Raw genomic sequence first — 11,092 nt, 5'->3', positions numbered from 1 at the left:
GGTTTGGATGTGTCCTTTAGGAATCACTGCTGCATTTAGTATACACAAATCATCAGAGTAGATCAGGTAACAAAACAAATATGTTTTAAAATAATAACATATTAATGGAAACAAATACAGGATAGAGTAACAACTGTGTTACTAAACAAGGTCAAGGACAATGGCAAACTATAGGTTCAAACTTTCCAAGCAAATAGTAATCAATGTAAATACTCCTGGGCTGCCTCAGCCCCGCCCAGGCACACAGCAGCAGAATGGTTTTGCAAGCATCCTCAGGAGGGCTGGAGCCTTCTTTCCAGGACGAGAGGGAGGTTGAGGCTGGATCCACTCATCATTGTTTTGGGAGAGGCTCCTTTTCCTCAGCACGAAGTTGGATTCTGTGTGAGGGTTCTTTGCATAAAATACGTTGGCCTGCGCTGGAATCCTCAGCTCTGGGGAGAGAGGGGTGTACAAAAAGAAGGTGGCACTCAGGAGGTGCTCCCTAGGACACCCCAACATCTGAGAGCCTGTGCCAGAAACAACCTGAGCCACACACCTGAGAGCTCTCCAATTCAGCACCAATACCAACAAAGACAGCCTCCCCCGTCCTCCCTGAGGAAAAACTAGGCAGAGCACTTCAACAGACCTAATGTCTGTTCCTACCAAAGGTTTTGGACTCCAGAACATCCCAGGTCCTCTTGCATCTGCCAAAGCACACCACTAGATTTACATCTGAAATCTCCCACAAAAGGCTCCTGTGCCGAAGATTCAGACCCCACAGGAGCCATCTTCATAGGTGGGTTTGGAGGGAAGCATTGGATGGTGAGTGCTCTGATGTCATCATGAAATTCTCATTCAAGATGAACACACTACTGGGAGGTGGGAGGCACTGGAAGAAAGGTTGGGTATGGTTGGAGGAAGACCTAAACAGGGTTGCGCCCTGGGCAATAGTACCTTGTTCCTGTTGGCTCCACTGTATCCTCATCCTCCAAGTAGAGGTCCTCCTTCTCCTCTCTGTCTTTCCCTCTTCTACCTCTCTCCCAGCCTCGTTCTCTCTCTCCCTGTTTGGCAAGGACTGAGGAGCTCTCCACTGCCACACACTAAAGCGTTATGGACAGCCTCAGTGCACAACCAAAGAGAAAGCTATGAAACCCAGAGAAAAGGCCTAGGATTCCTCCTCTGAGTTATTTTCCTCAAGTATGGCCACAGTGAGGACAGGCTGACCAGCACGGATACCACATTAGAGCCATGCTTCTGCATTGGTGGAGCCCGCCTCCATGTGGACCAGACTCCAAGAATGGAGGCCACATTCCAAATGCTGCCCTACTGAGAACAATGGTTCCAAAGACCAGCAAAGGGACTGCTTCCCTCCAACATGGTGTATGGTCCAGTGGTGCCATGACCCCAAGTGGGGGAATACAACAGCCCGCTTCTCCTTCCTCTGCACACCTGTTTCCTGCTGCCCTCCTCTAACCTAGAGCCTATTCTCCATGCCTTCTGGGTTGGATGTGGGGATCTCTGCTATGAATTTCTAAGGCTACCAAGGCCCCATACAGACTTCCTCTTCCATAGACTCTACTAACATAACAGTACATTCAGATAGGAGACAATTGATCCTAGAACTAATAGGGATGGTGGTCTTCAGCATACATAGGCTGGGATAATGGCTGCTGTGGTGTTTGGCTAACAATAACCAACCAACCAACCAACAAAAAAGCACTGGCATTATTATCAGATGAGCTTTGTGGCTGACGTGCTCAGCAAGCCCTCATCTGACTTTAGTTAGGGGTCATAACCTGGCTATTGTGATCACTCCTTGGCAAGTGGACTCAGATGCAGAAGACCATGGAATTTATGCAAAAATAGATGATTCAGGCTGTCTCCCAGGCTGTGTTTTCTTCCCAATTTCATCCTGTTACTGCTTGCTAGAATCCTGGCAATGCTCTGCCCAGGCAATGGTTTTCTGGGCACAGAAGGCTTTCAATATTGCTGCTTCAGTCCACAAAAGTGTCAGTTCCATCTTTAGCCCATGCATTCAATGTTCCTCTGAAACCAATCCTATCCCAGACCGTGAAGCATACTGCTCCTGGAAAGAGGCTTTCCTCCTCACTCCTCAATGATGTCAGCTTTGGATGCCTGTTCATGTCCAGGGGAGGGCACCTGGTGGGGAGCCACAATATCCACTGGGGTATACCATTGGACCTCAAGACCTTCCACCAGCAGAAGTGCAGTTGGCTTTGTGCATGAACCCAACATACCTGTTGGAGTGTTCGTGGGGGACAGAGACTACTCTTTGGTGCTAAGAGTTGACCTGAGTCCACATCCTGACCCTTGCTCTCTGCCACCTGATTGTCCCACTTACTCTGACGGTGAGAGATGATTTGGCCCAGCTCATATTCCTCCGGTTTCTCCTGATCAAGCAAGTGTAGCTCGAGGGCCCTGCGGATGACGACAGGAGCCCTATCGTGGCAGGTCACCTGGAGCAGCATGGGAGACAGGCCTTCAGGAAATGGGCCTTGAAGTGACTACTCAAGGACAGTGGGCAGGGGCATTCTGGAGGCACCTCCACTCTAAATACAAGGGCAACATCCATGACCCTACTACCTGAGGCTGACCTCCTGCTCATCGCGTGGGCTCTTCCCATAGGCTACTAGCCCAATCCTTGTACATAGGACTTCCTGGGCCTGCCATTGCTCTTTGTGGAGCTGACTCCTCTCAAAGTGAGAGGACCCCACTACCCGCATACAGATGCAATCTCATCCCACAAGTTTGGAGGAATGGGACAATAGCCACCAAGATCCCAGGTCTGCCCGAGGATGCAGGCGGCATTGGGAATGGCCTAGGCACAAAACCTAGAGGCTTTGGTCTGGATTGCCAGAGCCAAAAACAGACCCAGGAACATGACCACACACAGGAGTGCTGAAAGATAGCCACGAGAGCTCGTGGCCTCCAGAGGCTCAGTGCTGGCTGGGGTGCAGGAGGGCACCTCATCCGGCAAGGGTGGTCATTGGGTTACCTGGACATTTGGTGTGCTTGCTCCACAACCATATCGACTCTGCAGAGAGACCCTCTCAGCTCCTTGTTCAAGGAACACGCAGAACCTCACACTGCTGTCCTCCTCCATAGAGGTCAGCATCCCAAAGGGGAACCTGCAACCTAGGTCCTGTCCTATTCTCATCTGTCACCCATACCTGCCTCTGTTCTTCTGGACTGCATGCTGCCATCTGACACACAGACTCCCTCAGACATGGCGGTGGACAAGCTGCTGCTCTCCCTCATCTCAGCTCTAACCCTTCACACTGACCTCTCCCTTCTTGATTCCCATCTATCCTCCTGATCATCCAGAAGCTCCAAATTCAAGAGGGCATGAGTAGTCCATGGTATTGGACCAGTGTCTGCCCCCCACCCAGGTGTAAGCACCAGGGGACACCCCTGCTCCCAGGCTTACCAGGACAGTCTTGGCCAGCTTTGGACTTTGTGTTTCCAGGTGGACACGAATTAAGCAGGTGTCTCCCACCTGCTTGTGGGAAAGTGGCCTGGAGGACTTGCAGGTTGATTCTGAGAACTGTGGGGGATGGAACATCAGCAAACCCAGAAACAGAAAGCCACCCCAGCCTGTCAGTTGGCTCATTGGGCTTCTAGCACATATGTCCAGGTGCTGAGGCTTCTTATTTCCTCAGGTGGGAGTGGAATGGCAGCACAAGTACAGCTTGAATAAGGTAGGTATTTACCTCCTTTCCCTTGACCTGGGGGCGTTTCCTCACGATGAAATATTTTATTCGCGGATTCATGGACAGATACATGAGTGAGTGGTCAGGGACCTTGATTTCTGCAGAGAAGTGGAGAGAATTGTTAGGGGGCACTCAAGGATTATACCACAAAACACCCACAACCCCTGAGAGTCTCCGCCAGGGCAGGTCAGCACCAGACTTGAGAGTCCTTCAATCCAGCTACAGTACCACCAAAGACTCCCTCAGTGATTCTTCCCTGAAGATGATGTACAGGATTCTAAACCAAAAGAGCACCTGACAATGGAAACAGCACCTTGGGCCCCAGAACTTCTCAGTGCAGGTTGGATCTGCCAAAGAGACACTGCTAGGCTTTGAATCAGGATTGGCAAAGGCTCCTGTGCTTAGGCCTTTCTCCCCAGAACAGCCATGCTCACACATGGCATTCAGGAAAGCATTGGATGATGGGTGAATTCATCCACTTGCCCTTGATGAATCCACTCATGGATGAATACGCGGAGAGGTGGTATCCATCAGAGTTGTGTTGGGCATGGACATGGGAGGACTTCAGCAGGGTGGTGCTTTGGAGAACTCAATAGTTTTCTAGGTTCGCTCTCCTCCCCCTTGTTTCTCATCATGACTGTCTGCTTGGTACTTTTATTCTGGTTCTTATTCTACTTCTGGCTCTTCTTTCTGTCCTGCATCATCTTGTAGTTCTTTCTGGGTCTTTTTCTTGTTCTTACATGATTCCTTCTTGTTCTTCTTCTTGTGTATCTCCCTCCACCCTTCCTTCTGTTCACCTCCTTCTTTTTCTTCTTCTTCCTCCTGCTCTTCATCGTGTGATCCTCTCCCCACTCAGGAGTGTCCTCTTTCTCCTCCTCCTCCTCCTTCTCCTTCTTTCTCTGGCAATGGTGGGGCGTCCTCTGAAGAGTTCAAATCTATCACACTCTTCTGCCCAGATGCAGCCTCTGTTCAGAACCCCAAGATGAAATCAGTTCTCAATCAATGGCCCGGAGTGAAACCAAGACCAAAGACAAGTGACTTCCTTTCTTTGTCATTGTCATAGTCAGGAAAGACTGAATAACAGACACCGCATTCTGGATAGGCTTCTACCTGTGGTAGTCAGCACCTCATCTGGACCAGGATTGCTAAAATAGATTCCACCTCCATAAAGCTTCCCCAATGAAAACAAGGTTTCCAAAATCTAGGAGAGGGCCAGCATCACTGCCACCCTCCTGCCATAAGGCATAGATGCCATCACACCTAGTGGGTTCCAGGCCCCCGGTAGTCCTCCCTTTTGACGTTTGTTACACACAAATCTCCCCTGGTCTGGAGCCTGCTCTCAACTGATGCTTGGATTGAAAGTGTCTGTTTCTGAAATCACCTTCGTAGATTCTCAGTTTGGTAATTCCTTATTGACTGGCTTATTTTCGTACCAGGGATAAAACCAGAGGCACTTAAGCACTGAGACCATTCCCAGGCCTTTTGACTTGGGTACAGGGTCTCCCTAAGTTTCTGAGGCTGTTTGGAAATCCCCATCTTCCTGCGCTGCCTCCCAAGTCCCTGAGATTCGCAGACACTGCCCCTTGCCCAGCTCCTTGCACCGCAGTCTTCCTCATGTGTAAGACAGAGCCAACCCAAATGAGGTGGTGTGTGAAAATGGGAAAACTCACTTACGTGCCCCAAAGATGGTGGGTTCTATTGTGGACAGGCTGGGATGGTGGAGGCTAGGAGTGTTGGGCTACAAGAAAGGAAAGAGCACTGGCATTTTGGATAGCTCAGCATTGTGGCCTCTGTTCTTCAGATGCCCTTCTTTATTGCTGGAAGGAATAATAACCTGGCCATTCTGATACCTTCAGGAGATGGGCACCCAGGCACAGAGGACTTGAAATTGTTCCAAAAAGAACCCAAACAGGCTGTCCCCTGGCCTTGACTTCCTCTTCACTAGGTCCTGTTCCCAGTTGCTGCAATCCTGACATTCTTGTGAGTAGGCAGGACTTCTCATATCCTGGCCATGGATTGGGACCTGTGCTGCTTCCGTCCATAGCAATGCTGATCCAATCAGGACCCATGTTCTCCTCCTCTTCATTTGAAGGCATCATTATCAGTGAGCCATAAACCAAACTGATGATCGATTGAGCCTCTCTCTGCCTTGCCCCTCATCGATATTAGCTTTGCATTGCCAGACCAGGTCCAGGGGAGAACACATTTAGGGAGGTCCAGCAGCCCCCTGGGGCCTCATTGAGCACCTCCACCTTGGACACGCCCACCACTGCAGTTGGTTTCCTGCACCAGGCCCACCACACTTTGGTATTTTGGGGCCAAGGCCCACTTTCTCTTGGCTGTGAGTTATCTTGAGCCCACTGTGGATCATTTCTCCCCACTGTCTGATTGTCCAACTTACTCTCATACTCAGACATCATTGTCAGCAGCTCAAAGTTGTCCACATCCTCATGCTGCAACAAATTTTGATCCAAGGCCTTGCGGATGAGGCTCGTCACCGTCTCCTGACAGGTCACCTGGATCAGGGTGGGACAAATGTCATCAGAGAATGGGTTTTAGAGGAGTTACCCAGAAGACTGTGGTCAAACATTCAGGAGAAATCTCAGCTACATAGACAAGGGCACAATCTTGTTATCCTGCTACCTGAGTGTGGCCTCCATATACCACCTGGGTTCTTGCAATGTGCTACTAGAACAATCCTGGTACAAATATCGGCCTGTACCTGCCATCTCCCCTCCCCCTGGGGAGTCACATTCCACTCAGGTCAAAGGACCAAACTGCCTATGCACAGACACACTCTCAACTCACTGAGATGAGAGCAATGGGCTAGGGATCTGCGCACCAAGTGTGCTCTGGGATGCAGGCTGCCTTTCTGGGTGGAAGAGGCAGATGCACTGAAAATTTTGGTCCTGACTGCCACTACACAAAACAGACTCAGATACAAGAGTGTGCACTTGAGTGCTTCATGATAGCCTGGAGAGGCCCTGGCCTCTGGAAGCTCGGTGCGGGTCTGGTTGTAATGATGTACTTGACTCAGCACTGGCAGGCACTGGACATGTCTCCTCTGCAGCTGGACACATGCAGCATTAGCGTGTCTACTGCACATAGATAGAAATTCTGCCAAGAACCCCTTTAGCTCCGTATTCACATACATGCAAAGGCTGACCTTCTGAAGCTTTGGCATGACCCCCCAGGTGATCCCAACCCCAAATTCCCACACCTAGTCATGCTAAGGAGGTTCTCTTCCCAGCCACCAGCAACACATCCCCTCCTCCACATGTGACAAGTCACTGCCACCTCCTCTGCTCCAACCTCACTCATTGAGAATACCAAGTTCTAGACACTGCAGCCTGCACCCTGGACATTTCTCTGAATTCATCTGCCCACAGCACTTCCGTCTGCACTTCTGGCCTGCAAAACCCACAATACACAGGCCCACTCACCACTGGAGCTGGGCATGCTGATGCTCTCCCTCCTCAGGTCAAGCCCTTAAGATGGACCTCTCTCTTCTTTATTTCCCACCACAGCCCCGGGGTTGGCTGTGTCTCCTGCCTTCCACTGTGTGGACACCCAGGAGGCAGCCCTGCTGTCGGGCTTACCAGGATGCGCTTTGTCTCCTTCAGGCTCTGTCCCTCTAGGAGGATGTGAACAAAGCGGCTGTCTTCCACCTGCTCGCTGGAGTGAAGCAGTGAGGAGCTGCTACTGGTGACTTTTGTCATGCAGCACTCATTGCTTTGGGTGGCCTGGGGCAATGATCCTGCGGCCACTGCAGAGCTGCTGCTCACAGCTGCTGGGATCCCGGATGCCACTGCCACAGAAGGCTCCAAGAACTGTGGGGGATGACAACATCAGCAAAGCCCAGCACCTGCACCCCACCCAGCCTGGCAGTTGGCTCTATGGGCATTCTATAACATCCATCCAGAACCTGAGGTTCTTGTCCCCTTGGAGGATGTGGAGTGGCACCAGGAGTAAAGACTGAAGAAGGTGGCTGTTTACCTCCTTTGGCTTGACCTTGAACGACTTGCTGGCTGCTGTTTCCTGAAGCAGAAAGTTGTAATCCACGCTGGCATCCAGGGCATAATATACCTTCCCATCAGCAGGGATCCTCAGCTCTGGAGAGGCAGGGGCAGAGGCGTGGTAGGTGACACTCAAGGAATACACTACCCAACATCCCCCACAACTGAGAGCCTCTGCCAGCTCAGGTCTCACACACAGACCTGAGAGCCCCCGAATCCAGCTACTGTTCCACCAAAGACTCCCCACTGATTCCTCCCTGAGGACCCTCTATGCACAGGAGGTCCACTACAGGATCACCTTTCAAGGAAATAGCCCCTTGCACCCCAGAACCTCTTAGTTCACGTTGGACCCACCAAAGAGAAACAGCTAGACTTTGTATCTGGATTGGCCCCCAAAGACTCATGTGTTAATGGTTTTCTACCCACTGCAGCAATGATCACAGGTGGGTTTGGGGAAAAGCACTTGATGGTGGGTGCCTCCACCTTGCCAGTGGATTCATCCACTCAGACGGGGCTACGCTAATTTGAGGGGTATGGTTTGGAGGTGTGTTGAGCATGGGTGGAGGATGTCCACAGCAGGGCTGTGCCATCTCTTGAGTTCCCCATTTCTGCATTTCCTCCTCATGAGTATAATTCTCATTCACATTTTTAATCAATTTATTGTTATACTTCTTGTTCTTGTTCTTCTTCATCTTCTCCTCATGCTTCTTCTTATAGTCATCTTGACCTTCTTATTCATTGTCTCCTCCTTCAACTTATTTTCATTTTTCTTCTCCTCCTCCTTCTCCTCCTCCTCGTCCTCGTCCTCCTCCTCCTTCTTCTTCTTTCTCTCTCTCTGTTCTCTCTCTCTCTCTGTCTCTCTTCTCTCTCTCTCTCTCTCTCTCTCTCTCTCTCTCTCTCTCTCTCTCTCTCTCTCTCTCCCCCCCCCCTCCTCTCTCTCTCTAAGAAGAGTTTACAAGCCGTGAAGTGTTCTATTCTACCACACACTTCTCTCTAGAAATGGCCTCTGGTCCTAAGTGGACTCCGTTTGCAATGAATAGAAAGATTGGAAGCCAGAAATGATTCTTCATTGAACTGCTTTTCTCATGTACTCATCTAGGTCAGGAAAGGCTGCCAAAGTAGGCACCCTGTGGTTGTCTGTCTTCTTTGACACAAGACAAAGAAGCCTCTCTTCTTGGCCCCTCGTGGATAATAGCTTTGCAATGCCTCCTCAGGCCAAGGAAAGAACACATGATAGGCAGGTCCACAGCCCCTGGGGAACATGAAGGACCTGCAGATTTATGCCCCATCATTACACTTTGTTTTATGCACAAGTCCCACCATACTCTTCCTGGGCATTTGGTGGACGCACACTGTGTTTTGGCTCCCAGTTTTCTTGAGCCCACTGTGACTCACTGCTCCCTACCCTCTGATGGTTCCACTTACTCTGATGGTTCGAGACAATTTGCAGAAGCTCAAAGTTTTCTGGATCCTCCTGCTGGAGCAAGTGTGCATCTAAGGCCCTGCGGATGATGACTGGAGTCGTGTCCTGGCAGGTCACCTGAGCAGGGTTGGAGAAAGCTCATCAGAGAGGGAATTTGGGAGTAGCTACCCAGAGGACAGTGCTCAAGGACAATCAGAGACAACTGAGCTCTCAACACAAGGGCACCATCTTGTTACCCTGCTACCTGAGGCCTTCATGTGACCATGTGGGGTCTTCCTATGTGCTTCTAGGCCAATCTTGGTACAAGAGTTTGCTTCAACCTGCTATGCCCTATAGGGACAAGGGAATAAGGACCAAAAGGCTTTGTACAGACACACTCTAGTCCCATCAAGATGGGAGGAATGGTTCAGTGGACTTCCATATCCCTGCTCTGGTCTGGGATGTAGCTGCATTTTTTGTGTGGACCAGGCACAAACCCTAGGTGCTTTGGTCCTGACAGCCAGGGCACAACACACACTAGGACTCTTTAATGACAGGCATGGAAGTTGCTGGCCTCAAGAGTGTCAGTGCTTGCTGGGGTGTCATGAGGTTCGGACCCAGCAGGTGCAGTGGTTCAACATGGCTCCCCTGGAGGTGGACACCAGAGTCTCATGATGGACACTCCACGCCCAGGAAAATTCTGCAGAGAGAGTCGCTAAATCTCTATTCACATACATGCAAACTAGGACACTAATGGGCCCCTACCCACCCTAATCATCCCACAATGGCTCCCTTCCTTTCAACCAGCAACATGTCCCCTCCCACACACAAGAAAATGACTGCCAACTCCTCTGCTTCAACCTCCATTGTTCAATATACTCCTCCTCAATACCAAGATCAGTAGAGGATGGCTTGTACTCTCGATATTTCTCTGACCTCCTCTGAACCCAGCACTCAGTCCTGCACTTCTGACCTGCACACCCCAAAACACACAGGCCCACTCCCACCCAGACCTGGCATGCTGCTACTCTCCCGCCTCTTTCTTCCTCACTTTCTCTTCTCCTTCCTGACCTTCCAGAAGCTCCAGTTCAAGAAGACAGACCTAGTCCAAGGTGTTTGCTGTGGACTTGGTCTTCCCCAGTGTGGGCTCCCAAGAGACTCCCCTGCTCGAAGACTCACCAGGATGCTCTTATACTTTGTCGGTTCATTTTCTAGGTAGACGTGAATGAGGCATCTGCCTCTCACCCGCTTATTGTACTGGGGCTGTGAGGAATACCGAGTGGAGACCCCTGATGTCCTGGGCTCCAGCTCTGCCCCTTCCCAGGGAGAAGGCTCTGGCTCTGGGGTTGGCTTAGGAGCCGTGACAGGAACTGAGCTGGTAGCTAGAGGAGAAAAGATGCCAACATGGCTGCCTTGCCCTGACCTTGGCACAGACAGACAATACCCCTGCTGCCAGGAAGACCTCAGGCCCTTAGCCCACACAAGACCTCTTTGCAGACTGGGGTCACTTCCTGAGTGGACAGAGGCTTATCCTAATTTCCAGCCCAACACCAGGCATACAGACACCCCGCAGTGGGACAACAGTCGGACCTTTCCTCGTGTACCCTTAGGTACTCACCCCAGTCCGCCTGGCTCTCAGGCTCTGCCTGGCTTGATATGCCATCTTCAGTTGGGGCCTGGAGGCGGTGTGCTTGGTGCTCCAGATACAAGCCAACCAGCAAGAGCCACATGCATGGCAGCAGCAGCTGCAGACTCAGCGAGCCTGGAGGCTGATGGGAAGCCTCCGTGTAGAAGTTCACCCAGGTCCCCAAGAAGGAAGGTGAGGCACTGTGGGGAGGCAGGTGTGGAGTCAGCAAAACCCTGGCCTTGCCTTCGCCACGGCCTCCAGAGCAAACCTCTGACCCGACACTCCTGAACCGTCCCTGGTTCTGAACACACCAGTCCACCTCAGACAAGACACAGTG

General features: G+C 51.1%; 1 protein-coding gene across 1 annotated transcript; it reads right to left on the bottom strand.

The window, feature by feature from the left end:
- Positions 1 to 2,085: 2,085 nt before the first annotated feature.
- Positions 2,086 to 10,884, bottom strand: LOC143380070 (uncharacterized). The gene is made up of 10 exons (XM_077105178.1): positions 10,747 to 10,884; positions 10,308 to 10,510; positions 9,152 to 9,266; positions 7,707 to 7,822; positions 7,310 to 7,540; positions 6,112 to 6,226; positions 3,711 to 3,808; positions 3,428 to 3,544; positions 2,238 to 2,456; positions 2,086 to 2,139 (listed from the first exon to the last, which is right to left on the bottom strand). The coding sequence occupies exons 1-10, from the start codon at positions 10,856 to 10,858 to the stop codon at positions 2,086 to 2,088; spliced, it is 1,380 nt and encodes a 459-aa protein (XP_076961293.1). The 5' UTR covers positions 10,859 to 10,884.
- Positions 10,885 to 11,092: the final 208 nt, after the last annotated feature.

Source organism: Callospermophilus lateralis, chromosome 14 (genome assembly GCF_048772815.1).
Source record: "Callospermophilus lateralis isolate mCalLat2 chromosome 14, mCalLat2.hap1, whole genome shotgun sequence".
NCBI classification, from domain to species: domain Eukaryota; kingdom Metazoa; phylum Chordata; class Mammalia; order Rodentia; family Sciuridae; genus Callospermophilus; species Callospermophilus lateralis.
Note: the sequence above shows the minus strand (reverse complement) of the source record. Positions and strands in the feature narration are given on the sequence as shown.